Raw genomic sequence first — 20,203 nt, 5'->3', positions numbered from 1 at the left:
TAGCCGGTGGCTTTAACCAATCAGCAACGTGCTATTTTCCCGCCAAAACTTTTAAAGATACATTACATAAACTGTTTCAACTCCTACCCTCAAAATGAGGCTATAGAGCACTGCACACCAGAACAACTAGACACAAGAATAGTTTTTTCCCAAAGGCCATCACTCTGCTAAACAAATAATTCCATCAACACTGTCAAACTATTTACTAAATCTGCACTACTATTAATCTTCTCATCGTTCCCATCACCAATCTCTTTCCACTTATAACTGTATGACTGTAACTTTGTTGCTGGCAATCCTTATGATTTAGATTGATATATTGACCATCATTTGTGTTGTAAATGTTGTACCTTGATGAACGTATCTTTTCTTTTATGTACACTGAGAGCGTATGCACCAAGACAAATTCCTTGTGTGTCCAATCACACTTGGCCAATAAAATTCTATTTTATTCTATTCGCCTATGCACACACCTAGGGGGAACACCTAGCTGAGCTGTGGTGGGCTGGGGCTGAGGCAGTGGGATCCAGCCACTCACTGTCTTCAGGGCAGCCCCACAGACCAGATCTAACCACATTGTGGGCCAGATCTGGCCCGCATGCCTTGAGTTTGACATGTCTGCTGTAGGACATTGCACACCAAGGCAACCAGACACAAAGACAGTTTTTCCTCTATGGTATCATTCTGTAATTCCCATAACACTGTCTATGCCCTGGGATGTCAAACCACCTAATATGGCTATATTACTTATTATCCTTCTCATCTCATATAACATATTTCCTTAGATCCTTAAGACTATAACCTCTTGTTGTATCTCATGATTTATGTTGATTGCTTTAGCATCCTATGACTATCACTGAGTGTTATATCTATGATTTATGATGATTGTCATTTTTGATTATGACTATTGTTATGGATACTCTGGGCCCATAACCAATGTTAAGGGTAATCTTGGCTCATAATCAAATGTTGTGAACTACTGAGCAGAGTACCCTTTGAGATTACACATGAATGCGACTGAGAATGATTGTGGACAATAACAGTTAATATACAAATGAACTGGGGTTTGATTATATTTTACTTTTAGGGAAAAAGCAAAATCATAGTCCAAAAACAATACAGGTCATACACATATAAAGTCAGTCCAGGGATATTTCAGATATCAAGTCTTCTTATCAAACATAGACTTGCACAACAAACCAGATCTTCTTTAGTTTCATTCAAGAACACAGTTCAATACACAACAGTCAGTAAATATTAAAGAATCAGTAAATAGCCATGATCAAGGAATGATCATGCATAGAGCTCAAATATAGAGTTGCAGGACATCCGCAGGTAACAATGGTGTAGTGTCCCCACAAACCATAATTTAGCTTTCCCTAAGTACATTGGCTACAGAGCTCAGCCAATCAGGATGCATGATGATGCAATATAGTCTTAAAGCAACATAATATCTTTCTTACTGCAAACATACATAGTTGGTTTATATATTGCCTGACCAACTAGTTAGACAAATAACAATTTCCTAACAACTATCACTTGTTGCTTATGAGAACTTATGCACCGGAGACAAATTCCTTGTGTGTGTCCAATCAAGCTTGGCCAATAAATAATTCTTATATCTTCTTCTGTGGGATCAGAAGATATGTTGCTAAAGCACTCAGAATAATAAGACAATCCCCATGAATTGCAATGGCTTCATTCTGAACTAGTTCTAGATTCTGAGTAATCTTCAGTGAATGTATCATTCATTGAACAATCATGGAGCTATATTTCTTCTTTCTTGCCTCTCATTAACTGCTTTTTAGTATTCAGATCAGGCCTTAGTAGAATAACAAAGCATTTGGGGGAAAAGATGCAACCCAATAACCCTGCACTGGAAGACAGAATGGAAAAGATCTCCACTGCCACCATATATTTCCCCTTGGTACTCAGATACGTTGGAATAAAGGATAACCAGACACTGCAAAAACACAACAGGCTGAAGAAGATAAACTTGGTCTCATTAAAACTGTCTGGTAAATGCCGTGCTTGGAAAGCCACACTGAAACCAACAATGGCAAGGAAAAGCAGGTACAACAAGACACAGTAAAACATGAGCGTAGAGCCTTCATTACATCCCAGGATGATTTCATCTGCCACTAAGTTCATATCAGCATCTGGATACGGGGGTGAAGTTACAAGCCATACATTGCAAACAATGATTTGAATGAGGGAACAAGAAAGAACAATGTAATTATCTAATGGTTTCCCGAGCCATCGCCTCATCTTGGATCCTGGCATTGAAGCCATGAAAGCTAAAATCACAATGATGGTTTTGGCCAATACACAAGAAATAGCTACTGAGAAGACAATCCCAAAAGCAGTTTGTCGCAAAAGGCAGGTCACCTTTTCAGGTTGTCCAATGAATAACAAGCTGCAAAGGAATGAGAGCACAAGGGAGACGAGAAGAAGGTAGGTGATGTTCCGGTTGTTGGCCTTGACAATGGGAGTGTCCTGGTATTTGATGAAAATCCCAAGCACCACAGTGGCAATGCAAGCAAAAACAATTGCAGTAGTGGCCAAACTGATCCCTAATGGGTCTTCATAAGACAGGAAAGTTATATGTTTTGGAAGGCACGAGTCATGGTTGTTATTTGGATATTGTCCTTCTGGGCATGCCAAACAATCATCCATATCTGTAGAAATGAATGATGAAAATATTATTATGACAATGTAGAAGGTACTCTATTATCATTTTCAAAGTAACAGAAAAGTAGATTCTGGGGGACGAAAGTTAGTGAAAGAAATTCAACTCCAAGATTCCCTAAAGGTGCCTTGCTGGCACAGTGGTTAGAATGCAGTATTGCAGCTAATTCTGCCAACTTCCAGCAGTTCGATTCCCACTGGCTCAAGATTGACTCAGCCTTCCATCCTTTAGAGATCAGTAAAATGAGGACCCAGATTGTTGGGAGCAATATGCTGATTCTGTAAACTGCTTAGAAGGAGCTGTAAAGCACCATGAAGTAGTATATACAGTGAGTGTTAAGTGCTAAAGGAGTTCATTTAATGTAGAACAGTAGAGACCTTCAAATTTCTAGGTTCTATCATATCTCAAGACCTAAAATGGACATCTAAGATCAAAAACATAATCAGAAAAGTACACCAAAAATGTTCTTTCTGCACCAACTCAGGAAGCTAAAACTGCCCAAGGAGCTGCTGATACAGTTCTACAGAGGAATTATTGAGTTTGTCATCTGCACCTCTATAACTGTCTGGTTTGATTCTGCAATCCAACAAGACAGACACAGAATTCAGAGGATAATTAGAACTGCAGAAAAAAACAATTACATTCAACCTGCCTTCCACTGAGGATCTGTGTACTGCATGAGTCAAAAGGAGGGCTGTGAAAATATTTACAGATCCCTCACATCCAGGACATAAACTGTTTCAACTCCTATGCTCAAAACGACGCTATAGAGCACTGCACACAAGACAACTAGACACAAGAACATTTTTTCCCGAGCACCATCACTCTGCTACACAAATAATTCCCTCAACACTGTCAAACTATTAACTAAGGCTGCATTACTATTACTGTTAGTCTTCTCATGGTTTCTATCACCCATCTCCTCCCACTTATGACTGCATGACTGTAACTTTGTTGCTTGTAGCCTTACGATTTATATTGATATTGATTGTTTCCTGGTTGCTTATTTGTACCCTATGACTATCATTAAGTGTAGTACCTAATGATTCTTGATGAATGTATCTTGTCTTTTTATGTACACTGAGAGCATATGTACCAAGGACAAATTCCTTGTGTGTCCAATCACACTTGGCCAATAAAAGAATTCTATTCTATTCTATTCTATTCTATTCTATTCTATTCTATTCTATTCTATTCTATTCTATTCTATTCTATTCTGTTCTGTTCTGTTCTGTTCTGTTCTGTTCTGTTCTGTTCTAGTTTAGTTACAGAACTGTACTTAGCCAGGCTAACCTGTAAATAGAGGAGATGCATATTTATCACAATGCAAGTGATTGGATAGAGCAGAAGAGGTTTTCATTCGATAGAGAAGAACATCAGGAAGTTAGGGCAGAACTACAAAGGCAATGCTGGTTTTCAGAGAACAAGTAGACAGTATTTCATGAATTTAATATCTTTCTACAACTACAGTTTAATTTGCTTTAGTTTGGAGACTCTATGCCTTCCTCTTGGAATTTGTCTGTTTTTAATCAACATTAATTGCCTAGGTGTCTTAAGGCTGAGATGACAAGCGTCTTTCCTACTGCCTTGAAAGAGGTGGTGATGAGGCCCCTCCTTAAGAAGCCCTCCCTGGACCCGGCTATTATGGCAAATTATCGTCCTGTCTCCAACCTTTGCTTTGTGGCGAAGGTTGTTGAGAGTGTGGTGGCATGTCAGCTTCCTCAGTACCTGGATGAAACCATCTATCTGGACCTGTTCCAGTCCGGCTTCAGGCCTGGGTACAGCACGGAGACAACTTTGGTCGCATTTGTGGATGATCTCTGGAGGTCTCGGGACAGGGGTTGTTCCTCTGTCCTGATCCTGTTAGATCTCTCAGTGGCTTTTGATACCATCGACCATGGTATCCTGCTGTGGCGGTTGGGGGGTTTGGGAGTGGGGGGCACCATTTTTCGGTGGTTCTCCTCCTATCTCTCTGACCGATTGCAGACGGTGTTGGCAGGGGGGCAGAGATCGACCTCTACGCACCTCATTTGTGGGGTGCCACAGGGGTCGGTTCTCTCGCCTCTCCTGTTCAACATTTATATGATGCCGCTGGGTGAGATTTTCCGTGGTTTTGGGGTGGAATACCATCTGTACGCTGATGACACTCAGCTGTATATTTCTACCCCTAACCACCCCAATGAAGCCGTCGACATGATGTCCCAGTGTCTGGAAGCCGTGCAGGTCTGGATGGAGAAGAACAAGCTTCAGCTCAAGCCATCCAAGACAGAGTGGCTGTGGATGCCGGCATCCCGGTACAGCCAGCTTACACCATTGCTGACTGTTGGGGGTGAATCATTGGCCCCCCGGGGGAGGGTTCATAACTTAGGCGTTCTCCTGGACGATCGGCTGTCCTTAGAAGACCATTTGATGGCCGTCGCCAGGGGAGCTTTTTATCAGGTCCGCCTGATTTGCCAGTTGCATCCCTTTCTCGACCGGGATTCCCTTCACATGGTCACTCATGCCCTTGTCACTTCCCGCCTGGACTACTGCAATGGTCTCTACATGGGGCTCCCCTTGAAGAGCACCAGGAGGCTCCAACTGGTCCAGAATGTGGCTGCGCGGGTAATAGAAGGGGCACCGTGATGCTCCCATATAACACCGCTCCTGCGCAGCCTGCAGTGGTTGCCGCTGGTCTTATGGGTGCAATTCAAGGTATTGGTCATCACCTTTAAAGCGCTCTATGGCACAGGACCGGGTTACCTTCAGGAGCGCCTACTGCCGCCTATAGCCTCCCATCAACCTGTGCGCTCCCATAGGGAGGGCCTCCTCAGGGTGCCGTCAGTCAAATAATGTCGACTGGCGGCCCCCAGGGGGAGGGCCTTTTCTGTGGGGGCTCCAGCCCTATGGAACGAGTTGCCTCCGGGGCTGCATCAACTCCCCGAATTCCAGTCTTTTAAACGTGAGCTCAAGACTTTTTTATTCCACTGTGCAGGGCTAGCTTGAGGGAATTTTAAGAGGGGTTTTAGGATTGTTTATTTTATTGTTAATTTTAAATTTGGCCAGTTTATAATTAGTTTTTAATATGTTTTTAAGCTTATTTATGTATTAGTTGTTTTTATTTGGCTGTTCACCACCCTGAGTCCTTCGGGAGAAGGGCGGTATAAAAATCTAATTAAATAAATAAATAAAATAAAGGTTCCTTGATCCTGGGAAGGTAATTAGGGAGGACATAAAATATTTTCCTTCGTTTTATTCCTCCCAACATCCTTAAATTAAATCCGACAGCACATAATGTATAGAGTGGTACATAAATACTGAATTTATTCTACACAGGTTTTCATGGAAAGGTTAATATTTCTAAACTGAAGAAACCTCACCTTTCTGACTTGTCATCATCCCTTCTGGACATTTATGACACTTATAGCAGCAAAATGGCTTTCCTTCTATTTTGGCCCTACTAGAACCAGGCTGACAATTGTCATTACACAGGGAACGTGGTGTTTTCTGAATAAAGAGGTTAAAAAAAAAAGAAATGTCAGTTTGGTATTTTGGCATGCTCAGGAGCATTGGTTTTACTCAAACACAGACAGATATAAGGTATGTATTACCTGAGGAGAACCTCAGAGTGATACATTTTCAGATGACTATAATATTGATCACTATCAACATAGTGCTTAGGTACCATGGCAAGCATTTACAGGGTGTTGTGCATCTTGGATGTAATGTAAGATATCTACTAAGCAATGAGTTGCATGCAACAGACAGTAGATTCGGTTCAGTTTAAACCACACGTTGGTCACTTATTGAAGGCATTAGTCACATTCTTCTTAATAGCAAGCTCAGCTCCTTGACAATAGACTGGACATATTTTGCCATTGTCCTACAGGATACTTGAGTACCAACCTAGCCTAAATCTTGGAGTTTTTACTTACAAATGTTAATGTCAATCACGCCAATCTTGATTGCAGAAAATATGACTTCAGTAACAGAGTTGTTAATGCTTGGAATAAACTACCTGACTCTGTGGTTTCTTCCCAAAATCCCCAAAGCTTCAACCAAAAACTGTCTACCATTGACCTCACCCGATTCCTAAGAGGTCTGTAAGGGGCGTGCATAAGAGCACAAATGTACCTACCATTCCTGTCCTATTGTTTCCTTTCATTATATCCAATTAATATAGTTATTATATAATCATACTCATATATATGCTTATATATTGTATAATTATTTCATGCTTATGCTTATATATGCTGTGCGACAAAATAAATAAATAAATTAAATAAATAAATAAACAAAGCTATTCCAGTTTTCAGTAAGTCTTACAATCACATATTACACTTAGAGCAATTTCAATTAAAAAATGACTTCCGTTTCTGAATAAGGCTATTGATGTTAAAGTAGAAACAATAGGAATGCAGGAAGTCTTTGACTTGAAACCAGTCACTTAATGACAATTTTAAGTTATGATGGACTTTTAAAAAGCTACTTATGACTGTCCTCAAAGTTGTTACATTTACCTGCCCTCCACAGTCACATGATTTCATTTTTGGCTCACCTTATGATTTATATTGATATATTGACCATCAATTGTGTTATAAATGTTGTACCTTGATGAACGTATCTTTTCTTTTATGCACACTGAGAGCATATGCACCAAGACAAATTCCTTGTGTGTCCAATCACACTTGGCCAATAAAAAATTCTATTCTATTCTATTCTATTCTTCAACCAGTCACAGGATCCTGTGGTCACACAATCAAAATATTTATATATATATATTTCACTAGTTTCTGAGGTTTCCTGTAGATTTCTGATAAAATATGCCTGTTGGATGTTTTGTGTTTGCTTAATGACCACATGACTTGTTTTATTATTGCATTGACATGCTATACTTTCATTGTAAAATTGTCATGAAATCAAATCTGGTTGTGTTGTGCTTTTCCTTACGATTGCAAGAATTTACTACAAATTTATTCCAGACCCAACTGTGATAGTAAGTCAAGAACAAACTGTATTTGGAATATGGATTAAATTATTAAATATATTCAAAATACTGCAAATATCTGGTTAAATTTTCTAGTCTACACAGTGGGGCCTTTAGTGAGAAAGATGTAAGCAGCATAACTCTCTTTTTCTGAACTTATTCAGAAGGTGTCAAGATACTATCATCTAATTGCACGCTGAACTACGGAGCATCTCCCAATTCACAATAGAAGTACAATACCCGGATAAGTCTGCACTACTTCAATAGAAGAAAAAGTGAGATTTTTGTATGTTCAGATTGCAAATTAAACCATTCCCAAATCTGTGCAAAATATGTACCTGGTTAAACCTTATAGGCCATACAATGGAGTCTTCATGAACGTTGAGTGAAGAGAAAGAGTTGGGCTCTATCCATCCAACTTTGACTTTTTGAAATGTGTTATTTGCATAGGTGACCCAGTTGAAAATATCAAATCCAGCGTTTATATGCCCTTCGTCATCAAAGGAAATATTTTCTCCAGCGCTGTTTATAAAGGATGCACTTCTGATAAATTTGTGGAGCTAAATTGGACAGAATGAGAAAATTATTCCAGGAGAACCTTCATAACAATCCTAACAAGGGGCCTCTGTGGCTCAGACTGGTAAGACAGTCTGTTATTAACAGCAGCTGCTTGCAATTACTGCAGGTTCACGCCCCACCAGGCCCAAGGTTGACTCAGCCTTCCATCCTTTATAAGGTAGGTAAAATGAGGACACAGATTGTTGGGGGCAATAAGTTGACTTAATATACAAGTTGACTTGTATATTATATATAATATACAAATGGATGAAGACTATTGCTTGACATAGTGTAAGCCGCCCTGAGTCTTTGGAGAAGGGCAAGATATAAATGCAAAGAAAAAAAAGAAAACACTTTAAAACTAAGATGAATGATTTTGAGGGAGGCAATCTACTGAAGAATGGAAAAAGAGAAGTAGACATATTTGGGAGACTAATTAATGTAGTAGAAACTGTTCTGTTCAAGTGTGCTGTCTTTCCCTCTTCCTTAGGGTTTAAAACATGTAACCAAAATGAGCTATTTTCCATCCAGTTTTGGCAATGGAAACTTTACAATTCAAAACTAATAATATATTGATAGAGAATGTTTATCATATCTTAAGAGAAAGACATAGGATCCTCAGCTGTGCATGTGTCTGGTGGTGAAAGGAAAGTCCTATGCTGTAAACAACAATATTGCATAGCAACCTGCAATATAAGATCTATGTATCAAGGTAAGCTGGATGTGGTCAAAGATGACATGGCAAAATTGAATATCAACATCTTGAGGATCAGCAAACCAAAGTGGATGGGAATCAGCCAATTTAATCCAGATTACTGTTTGTTTTTTTTTTTTGTTTTTTTTTGTTATAAAAAGTTTTTATTGGTCAAAAAAAATTTATGCAAATACATATCAGGTATGGTAAATTTTCATTTTTCTTATACATGATAAGAATTTTACTCAAAATTTTAAACACATACAACAGCCATATGGCAAGCAGGTGATACGAAGTAGCTAAGTTTCAATCTTACACAATAAGGAAGGGTCAAGAATAATCAGAATATCATACGAAAGAGAATAAGGAAAACCAACACAATACCAAATATCTTTGTCACTTCCTAGTTTTGGATCTCAGAACTCTGGGTTCAGCCTGACCCAACTCCAGGGCCGCAACAGCGGCAGCCGCCTCCGCCCCATGGTCTATAACCTCCCCTTCTTCAATTCCTGGGTCATCTAAATCCAGGAGGGCTTTGTGTTCCTCCACGTAGGCCGCAGCCTCCGCAATTGTACTAATTTTTTTCGTAATGCCCTCCCGGAAAATCATCAATCCCTCTGGCATCAGCCATCTGAAGCCCACTCCTTCTGGTACAATTTGCTTGATAAAAAATAATATTTCTTTCTCATTTCACGTACCTGTCTGGGAATCTGCCTCAGAATGGCTATCTCCCTGCCCCTATAAGTCAGTGCCCCACTCCTATGTTTTCTAAGAATTTCATCTCTCGTCTCTCTTTTCACAAATTTGACATGAACCTCTCTAGGAACTGCATGCGTGCATATTGTGAATTAACTCTATAAACTCGATCCACATCCCAATTCATAAAATCAACACCTCTCCCAAGAAATTCTCCCAACAGTTTAGTCACAACATCTCTCAAGTCTTCTTGGTCCACTTCTTCCAAATTTTGAAACCTAAGAAAATAAGACATTTTATCCATCTGTAGTCCAAGCACAGCATTGCTTGTCGTCTCCCTCTTTCTGCACTGCCGCATCTCACCCTCAGACCTTCCACTTTCTGCTTATTTTCTGCTGAGACTTGTTGAGTATCCTTTAAAATCCTTTTGGATAGTCACAATTTCTGCTCTTATTTCATCCAGTTTCTTGTCCATATTAGATAACTTTTCCAGAATTCTCTCCATTTCTCCAGCAGTTGGTCTCTGACCTTTTGCCATTTAAAAAAAATTTTAAAATCCTCAGGCAAGCACAGTATCCTTATAATTTCCTCCGGATCCACCAGGGGCACTCACAGGAGCAACGAGTCCAGAGTACAGTTAGTCAACCAGGAAGTCAAGGGAAGTGATGTCATCAAGATTCTCATAGTGAAGGCGGAAGCTGGACGCCACCATTGTTCCCCAGAGGAGGGGCCTCAAACCCTCCCTCCTAAATTTCTCCATCACCTCTTTCTCCAGAGCTCCACAAAACCGTAATCTTGTTATTTTAAGTTCTCCTCTCTCCAAAGTGATTCGTACTCCTTCCGGTCGCAGGGGAGAAAACCCCCGCACCGGAGTACTCCACTCACATTTGCCGATATCCCCTTCCCTTCTTCATTCCTCAATTCTTCTCCGTTCCCTGTTCACCACCAGGCTGCTGCAATTATAAATCCAAAGCCCCGGTGTCACCGAGCACAGCGGCCCAGGCGACGACCAAAATAATGGCCGCGGCCTGTGGCCTCCGAACCCCGCCGAGCCTAGGACGCGCCAGCATCGGTCCCCCCAGTCCTGTATATCGGCTGGGAGACCCCTGGCGAGCCGTCCGTGCGGCAGGTGTCCTTTTCGGAACACCTGGCCCCTAAGGGCCTCGGCGGCGGCCGGATTCGGACACTGGAGGCAGGAGAAGCCTTCCAGACGTCCGTTGCCACCGGATACCGGAAGTCGTCTCCTAATCCAGATTACTGTTATATCCACTACTGTGAGCAAGGATCCTTTAGAAAAATGGAAGAGCTCTTTATTGTGTACTCACTGGCGGGATTCCAAGTAACACCCCCCAATGGAATCAAAACTCCAAGGCAGACATTTTCCTCAAAGCTTGAATTTGTTAGAGATGTCATATTGGCACATCTGGGAATCCCAAATCTCAAAGCCCCCGGGTTTTCCCCATCCAAATTAAAGTCAAAGTTGGTTCCCTGCATCCACATGATGACCAACTTAGAGCAAAAAAAGGCTCTAAGAGTTGTAAACCTAATCTTGCGTAGCTTCTTTTCCAAAAACACCACACTACTAACCAGAGCATATAAAACATTTGCTAGACCAATTCTAGAATACAGCTTGCCTGTTTGGAACCCTCACCACATCTCTGACATCAATACAATTGAACGTATCCAGAAATATTTTACAAGAAGAGTTCTCCATTCCTCTGAAAACAACAAAATGCCTTATCCCACCAGACTTGAAATCCTAGGCTTAGAAAACTTGGAACTCCGTCACCTTCGACAAGACCTAAGTTTAACTCATAGAATCATCTATTGTAATGTCCTTCCTGTTAAAGACTACTTCAGCTTTAATTGCAATAATACAAGAGCAACCAACAGATTTAAACTTAATGTTAACCGCTTTAATCTAGATTGCAGAAAATATGACTTCTGTAACAGAATCATCACTGCTTGGAATACTTTACCTGACTCTGTGGTCTCTTCCCATAGTCCTAAAAGCTTTAACCAAAAACTTTCTACTATTGACCTCACCCCATTCCTAAGAGGACCATAAGGGGCGTGGATAAGCGCACAAACGTGCCTACCGTTCCTGTCCTATTGTTTTTCTTTTCTTCTTCATATATATATATATACCGTATATACTCGAGTATAAGCCGAGTTTTTCAGCACATTTTTTGTGCTGAAAAACGTCCCCTCGGCTTATACTCGGGTCTATACGGCTTATACTCAAGTTTGTTTTTTTTTTAAGCCCCTCGGCTTATACTCGAGTATATACGGCTTATACTCGAGTTTTTCTTTTTCACATTTTACGGACTGAAGCCCTGCCGGTGCAGTGAGAGGGCGGGGCGGGGAGCCGCCAGCCTTCTCAGCTGAGGGAGGAGGGTTTCAACCGGTAGGTGCCTCATTTCCCACCTCGGCTTATACTGAGTCCCAGTTTACCCCAGTTTTGGGGTAAAATTGGGGACCTCGGCTATACTCGGATCGGCTTATATTCGATATATATATATATATATATATATATATATATATATATATATATATATATATATATATATATATATATATATATATATATTTGTTTTCTGAGGTTTTCACGGGTGTTTGTATATAGGTCTTTGGTTGTTCAGGTTTTCTCCGTGTAAGATTGGAAGTGTCTTGGCGGCGTTTACGAAGTCTCATTCGTCATCTTCAGGCTTCAGCCGTGCTTCCCAGAAGCACGTTGAAGCCTGAAGATGACGAATGAGACTTCAAACGCCGCCAAGACACTTCCAATCTTACACGGGAGAAAACCCAACAACAAAGACCTATATATATATATATATATATATATATATATATATATATATATATATATATATATATATATATATGCTTTACCTCCTTATATTTACTCATATATGTGTATATACTATACTATATACATATATTATATACTATATAATATATATACTATATATTATATAGTATATATTATATATACCATATAATCTTTTTGTATGATACCTACATATATTATTGTGACTAAATAAAATAAATAAATAAAATAAACATGGGCATCCCACACTGTCTCCATCTACCCCCTTCCGATTCCTACAGCTTGCCCATCTACCACTTGTGGCAGCCTTGAAGATCCATACTTAAAGATGGCCTCCAGGGCTGACACTCACAACCAAAGATGGAGAAGAGCCAGACAGTTAGTAAAAACAAGATCTGAGTTTAGCTCAGATTATAAACTTCTCCTTGCAAAATCAGGCTTAAGTTGAAGAACATAGGAAAAACTACTAGGCCATTCAGGTATGACCTAAATCAGGGGTCAGCAACTCGCGGCTCTGGAGCAGCATGTGGCTCTTTCATCCCTGTGTTCCGGCTCCCTGTCGCTCAAAATATGCATCACAACTGCCAATGTGTGACACCCACCAATGTGCAATTTATTAAGCTTTTTGACCCCTGATAGGCCAATCATGGATAAATCCAAGAAAAGAAAAGTTTCAGAAGAAAACAGAATCTTTCATTTAACTATATATGCTAGTTTTGAAGCCGCTCAGGAAATAGTCAGGCACAGGAAGAATTCTGTGGCTCCCAGTCTTTTCTTTTCTGTGGGAAACAGGTCCAAATGGCTGTCTGAGTGTTTAAGGTTGTTGAACCCTGACCTAAATCATATCCCTTATGACTACATAGCAGAACTGATAAATAGATTTAAGGGATTGGATGTAGTCGACAGAGTGCCTTAAGAACTCTGTAGAGAGTTCATAACGTTGTGTAAGAGGCAATACTTGAACCCTTCCCAAAGACAAAGAAAAGCAAGAAAGTAAAGTTGCTTTCAGATGAGGCCTTATAAATAGCTGAAAAAAGAAGGAAAAGGAAAACAAAGGAGAAAGGGAAAGATATATCCAACAGAATATATATTTCCAGAGAACAGCAAGGAAAGATGAGAAGGTCTTCTTAAATGAACCATGAAACTAAGTTGAATTGTTGTAGTCCATGGAGTCACAGGGAGTTGGGCAGGACTTAGCAACTGAACCACAACGTATTTCATCTATTCTTAACATTGTAAATGTGTATCACATGTTCAGCAGCTACATATCTAAACAGGATGAATAAAATTGATGTATTCTTTTCATAATCATTTAAATATAATGTGTAATTAATTGCCATATTTGAGATGTCCCAAAAGTTCTTTTCCAAGAGGCAACTGGACTTTCTGGTTTTTCTTTGAAGTTTCTCATCCAAGAAGCTTCTGTAGCTCTGACTGGATGAGAAGCGAAATGTCTTCACACATATTCCTTGTGTGTCCAATCGCACTTGGCCAATAAAAATTCTATTCTATTCTATTTTATTTTATTTTTTAATTTGAATTTATATCCCGCCCTTCTCTGAAGACTCAGGGCGGCTTACATTGTGTAAGGCAATAGTCTCATCCTATTTGTATATTTATATACAAAGTCAACTTATTGCCCCCCCAACAATCTGGGTCCTCATTTTACCTACCTTATAAAGGATGGAAGGCTGAGTCAACCTTGGGCCTGGTGGGACTCCAGCCTGCAGTAATTGTAATTGCAGGCAGCTGTGTGTTAATAACAGGCTGCATTAGCCTGGTGAGTCACTTCCCAGCCCTATTCTATTCTATTCTATTCTATTCTATTCTATTCTATTCTATTCTATTCTATTCTATTCTATTCTATTCTATTCTATTGAAAAAGCACCTTTGGGACAACTGTGACCTGGATGACTGAGAATCTCCATAGATATCAGACTAGACAGTTTTGATAACCAATGACATCATATTTTAAAGTATTATAAGAAACATTACGTTTTTCTTCCTTTTATATTTCTTTCCTGGTGCTTCTGGGAAACATTTTGCTCCTATATCTATTCTTCCCATATTTAACTTAAATCTCCAAGATCTCTTCGTTCAAAATTGCTTTGAAAGATACCTGCCAGGCTTTTGCTTGCCTCGTGTTTTTTCTCTTTGCTCTTTCTTTTGACATGGATGAAGTTGTTGCACACAAAGCATGTGCCATAATGTAAACTGCATTGTAGATGCTATAGCTGTGGCCAGACATGTTTGTGTCAAAGAGGGTCAGAGATAGACTTTCCAGTTTTTCTTCTCCAGTGCAAATCTGCACTTCTCTCTTTTTTGGAATGGAATTTGGGAAATCACAATTAAAAGCATCTTTCCAGAAGATTCTGATAAAGCCATCTTTATTTTCTAAAAGAGGGGTTCTTTTGGTCAAAAATTTCTGGAATCCCCGAGGGTAATTTGTATGAACAGCAAACAAGAGCACTCCATGGAAAAAATGTATGTCCCAATCTCTTTGAAATCGAGCAGACGTAAAATCCATCTGTGCAGTCATAATCAACACTCGGCTTTCCATTGTTACATCATAAAATTGCAAGAATTGGAAAGCTATTCTTAAGACACTAACAGTTTCTATTTCCCCTTGTATAATAACAGTATTGACAGTGCTTCCTTTGACAACCCGTGAACTTGCAAACCATTCCATTCCACTTTCAGCAATGTTGCTGGAAAAACTTATTCTGGGCATTGTTTCTAAGAAGTCCACACAGACACCCTTCTGAGAATATAAGGGAAGGACCTGCTGTATAAAGACATCTCCATTGTCATCATTATACACAATCACACCAATCCAGGTCCATCTGAAATGTAGTAGCAACTCAAGAATGCCCAAATAGTGGTGGATCACATTGGGAAACATCTGGTGAAAATAATCTTCTTTGGTTTTGTCATTTATTATTGGAGAAGATCCATATAAGATCTTGGAGGGGAAAAAAACATGGGAAGAGGACAGACAAAATCCAAATGAATCTTCTCATACGCTTAGTAGAAAGACAAATTATTAGAATTGTTTTCATTTTTTTCTATTTCATATTTTTGTCTGATAAATTTTCTGAACATATATTTTATTTATTTGTAATTTAATTTCTATACCGCCCTTCTCCCAAAGGACTCAGGGTGGTTTACAGCCATATTAAAAACAAAGAATATACAAAATATAAATAACAAATTTAAAACGAATTTAAAATAAAATATTTAATAGGCCTAATTAACTAAAACGGTCATAGACCGACATAAAATCATTTAAAATTTAAAATTATAATTAAAATGTACTTAGGCTAGTATAAATACTAGCCTAAGTACATTTAGTACATCTGTGGTATATATTTTAAATACCACAGATATGTCAGGAAATATTATGTGTGCTTAAGACATTTTGTTTTCGAACAGCATTGACTGCAATTTTATGTATAAATTTGGACTTTCCAAAGATTCCAAATAGATCAACAGATGGTGCTGTTAATATGGCTCTGCAGTACATCCTACCACATCTTGAATCTTCAAAGACCTAAGCAAGGGTCCTCTTTGTAGACTTCAGTTCAGCACTCAATACCATCATTCCAGACATTCTTCTAACTAAGCTAAACCAGCTAGTGGTACCTGAACACACTTGTAAGTGGGTGATAAACTTCTTAACAGACAGAAAGCAGCCCCCCCACCCAAGGCTATATGCTCTCTCCACTTCTCTTCTCTATACACCACTGACTGCATCTCAAACAATCCATTTATTAAACTACTGAAGTTTGTAGAGGACACAATAGTGATTGGTCTCATTCGAGACAATGATGACTCTGCATACAGAGAGGAAATTGAACAATGAGCCTCATGCTGCGACCAGAACAATCTGGAACTGAACACACTCAAAACCGTAGAAATGGTGGTAGACTTAAGAGAAACCCGCCCAAACTACCACCTCTTACAATACTAGACAACATAGTATCAACAGTAGAGATCTTCAAATTTCTAGGTTCTACCATATCTCAAGATCTAAAATGGACACCTAACATCAAAAACATCATCAAAAAAGCACAACAAAGAATGTTCTTTTTGCACCAGAAAGAATGCTCAAACTGCCCAAGGAGCTGTTGATACAGTTCTACAGAGGAATTATTGAGTCTGTCATCTGCACTTCTATAACTGTCTGGTTTGGTTCTGCAACCCAACAAGACAGAAACAGACTTCAGAGGATAATTAGAACTGCAGAAATAACAATTACCACCAAACTGCCTTCCACTGAGTATGAGTCAAAAAGAGGGCTGTGAAAATATTTACAGATCACTCACATCCTGGACATAAACTGTTTCAATTCCTACCCTCCAAATGTCACTATAGAGTACTGTACACCAGAACAACTAGAGCCAAGAACAGTTTTTTCCTGAACACCATCACTCTGATAAATAAATAATTCCCTCAACACAGTCAAACCATTTACTAAGTCTGCACTACTATTAATCTTCTCATTGCTCCTATCACCCATCTCCTCCCACTATGTGACTGTATGACTGTAAACTTGTTGCTTATATCTGATGATTAATATTGATTGTTTCCTAATATGATTTGATTGCTTATTTTAACCCTATGACTATCATTAAGTGTTGTACCTTATGATTCTTGATGAAGGTACCTTTTCTTTTATGTTATTGCTTAACATAGTGTAAGCCACCCTGAGTCTTCGGAGAAGGGCGGGATATAAATGCAAATTAAAAAAAAGTGCACTGAGAGCACACGCACCAAGACAAATTCCTTGTGTGTCCAATCACACTTGGCCAATTAAGAATTCTTCTATTCTATTCTATTCTATTTCCAAAAATTCTCAATTAATGTTTCTCAGCAAATATAGAATTTATGTTGACATATGGATGGATTGTTACAAACTGTCCTTTCTTAACAAGGTTAAAGTACCATGGGACTCCCCCCTCCAAAAAAGAAGGTAGTTGCAACTTTAATTCAGAGGGTATCACGCCATCCTGGGTCACTAGTTTGCATTTCGACATTGGGCAACCAATTCATTTTTACAGCTGATTGTAGTAGTCCATGTTCACATGACACAACTTGCAATGTTCCTTGCTGGAAACTGACTGACCCTAATGGGCCTGAATGTACATCTGTTGTGATTTAGGACAAAAAAAAATCCAGGATCCATTAAAGTCATAAGTTGAGGACTACTTGTATTCTAATTTATTATAAATATAAAAGTATGTGCCAGCTTTTTCAACACCTGTAGATTGATCAACTACGTTTTCAATGTTTCAGAAATACATCAACTAATAAAATTTCCATTCGCTATCTCCCATTTACAAAAATACTGTAAATATAATGACACTCAATATTTCAAACCACCTTTACCTGTGGAATCTTGTAGGTGCTCAAGATGTTTGTCATGTGGAGAGAGACTTCAGAAGTAGATCCCCCAATAACTCCCATAATCGTATTCCGAATATCACATTTGTAGTTAGGGATGAATTTGTCCTGAGTTGATAGAAATTCCATTGAACCATGATAGGTCCATATTGGTGAAAAATAGCTATTTAAGATATGGAAGCCTAAACTGACATTGGGTAAGAGTTGGGGATTCTCATTGAGTTCCTTCACAGCAAATACCAAGGCCAGGATGTGCTGGTAATTTTGTGTGAACATCCTAGATTATAAACAATACATTACAAGTTACCACATTCTTTATATCTTATTAATAATTCTATATTGATAGCATCATTAGTGTAATTTCCTGCTGAAAAGGTAACCTGGGACATGTCTTTGTTTAATATTTATGGTATACATTAACAATATAAATCCATGTCAATATTCTCCATAATATTCTCCAGAATAACACAACAAAATGTTCCATAAATTGAGAAGACAGAATGTAGATATTGTTTGCCTGAATGAAATATATACACATACACACACACAAGATTCTTTTAAAGCAATAGAATTTGGGAAAATAATATATAACTGCTGTACAGAGTAAAAAAATGAAATAGTAATTTATACCAGCTCACCTGAAAAAAAAATAGATTCATTGAAAGGGAACAGGAAGGATATTACTCTTAAAAATGTGAAAAGAAGAACAGACAAAACAATCATACTGGCTTCTACATATGCTTCAAATAAAAGTGAAGAACAATTTTATAATATACCGAAAATTAACATTTACAGTAATTAACGTAAATTAAAAAACGGAAAGTCAGAAGTATAATGCTTTTTTTCTTTTTTTAATTTCTTTTCTGCTTATTATCTGTTTGTGTTTTAATGTTTTTTCCCCCATTTGAATATATTGTATTTGCAGGGATATCTGCATGTGTTATTATGTATATTATGCTATCAATTAACACACAGACATGGACACAAAGACACACAGACAAACACACACAGAGAGATATATTCAAACTTAGATGATAGATAGATAGATAGATAGATAGATAGATAGATAGATAGATAGATAGATAGATAGATAGATAGATGATACATGGATGATAGATAGATAGATAGATAGATAGATAGATAGATAGATAGATAGATAGATAGATAGATAGATAGATAGATAGATAGATAGACAAATAGATAGAAATGAACATAGATAAAAAAAATTTCAGAGTATCTTCTTTTCCCCTGGAGATGCATTTTAGTAGTTTCCTTTCTTTTTAGTTATTTTCAGTCTTTCAGGTTAGAAGATAAATTTTAAAAGATTAGTGATTATGTTTCATATTCATGTCATTAGATTTATTTGTGTTTTATTTATGTTTTATTAAATGTGTTGGCTACTCATCTTACCACAGATAATTATAGGGAGCTTCTGAATGCTGCTTATGCTATTATATCTTTTGCAATTTTCCATAAAAATAAGGACATTTTTATATTGTAAAGTGTTGAATAAAACCTTTGTTCATGCCATCCTACACTTTTCTTCTTATCTCCAAGTTGGAGCTTTAGATGAAACCCCTACATGAAGCTAATTAGAAGATATATTTGATTTTTTTCAGCCGAAGGTACTTACAAAAGATCATCAACAGTTTCCTCAGAAGGTGGTTTCTGAAATGATATTGGACTTGAGAAAATGTAGATTTGGGAGGTAATGCTAGCAATGATAAAATCTCCAGGCTGGTAATACTTAAGGGGAACTGGAAGAAGTGTCTTAATAGGACACATAGCCAGAGGAATTTTTCTCTGGCCATAAAGTTTAACTGCTAGGACTACCATCATCAGTGCCAAATATAACATGAAGTTAACTGAGAGTCTATTTTCTTCCTGCAATAGTTTGACCCTCATTGATTTTTTAAAAAATATTGGTAATTCACATGGCATCACTCAGCTGACTGAAAGCCAGAATCATATCGAATCAGCTACCCAGAAACCCAGTAGTGTCGTTCTGCCTGTCTCATCCTTCACAAAAAGAAACAGGAGATCATTGTTCTAGCAATAAAACATGAGATATTAATTCACTTGACTTTTCACTTATCCTCCTCTCCTAAGGGAATGTTCATGAACCAGGAGGTTACTGTACACTATTAATCAGGGTTATTTCGTAATTGCAGTGAGACGGGGAATATTTACCAATTTTGAATTCGGTGTTCTCTCAAAAAAATTCAGAACTCATGTTGATGACACCTCAGTTGGTATCTTCCCAATCTATCTCTTTGAAAGAATCCTCTGTTGCACTGTTGGCTTCTGCAATGAGGTTACTCCCCAGTTTTGGGCAGTTTATGTTGATTTTTGTATGTTTGCATCAGT

At 38.4% G+C, this 20,203-nt stretch overlaps 1 protein-coding gene across 1 annotated transcript; it reads right to left on the bottom strand.

Moving 5' to 3' along the window:
* Positions 1–1,767: 1,767 nt before the first annotated feature.
* Positions 1,768–19,672, bottom strand: LOC131197949 (vomeronasal type-2 receptor 26-like). Its single transcript, XM_058182455.1, has 6 exons — positions 19,470–19,672; positions 17,822–18,113; positions 14,553–15,395; positions 7,994–8,215; positions 6,049–6,175; positions 1,768–2,678 (listed from the first exon to the last, which is right to left on the bottom strand). Exons 1-6 carry the CDS (start codon positions 19,670–19,672, stop codon positions 1,768–1,770), a joined length of 2,598 nt encoding a protein of 865 aa, XP_058038438.1.
* Positions 19,673–20,203: the final 531 nt, after the last annotated feature.

The sequence above is a fragment of the Ahaetulla prasina genome, chromosome 4 (assembly GCF_028640845.1).
Source record: "Ahaetulla prasina isolate Xishuangbanna chromosome 4, ASM2864084v1, whole genome shotgun sequence".
In the NCBI taxonomy this organism is placed as follows: domain Eukaryota; kingdom Metazoa; phylum Chordata; class Lepidosauria; order Squamata; family Colubridae; genus Ahaetulla; species Ahaetulla prasina.
Note: the sequence above shows the minus strand (reverse complement) of the source record. Positions and strands in the feature narration are given on the sequence as shown.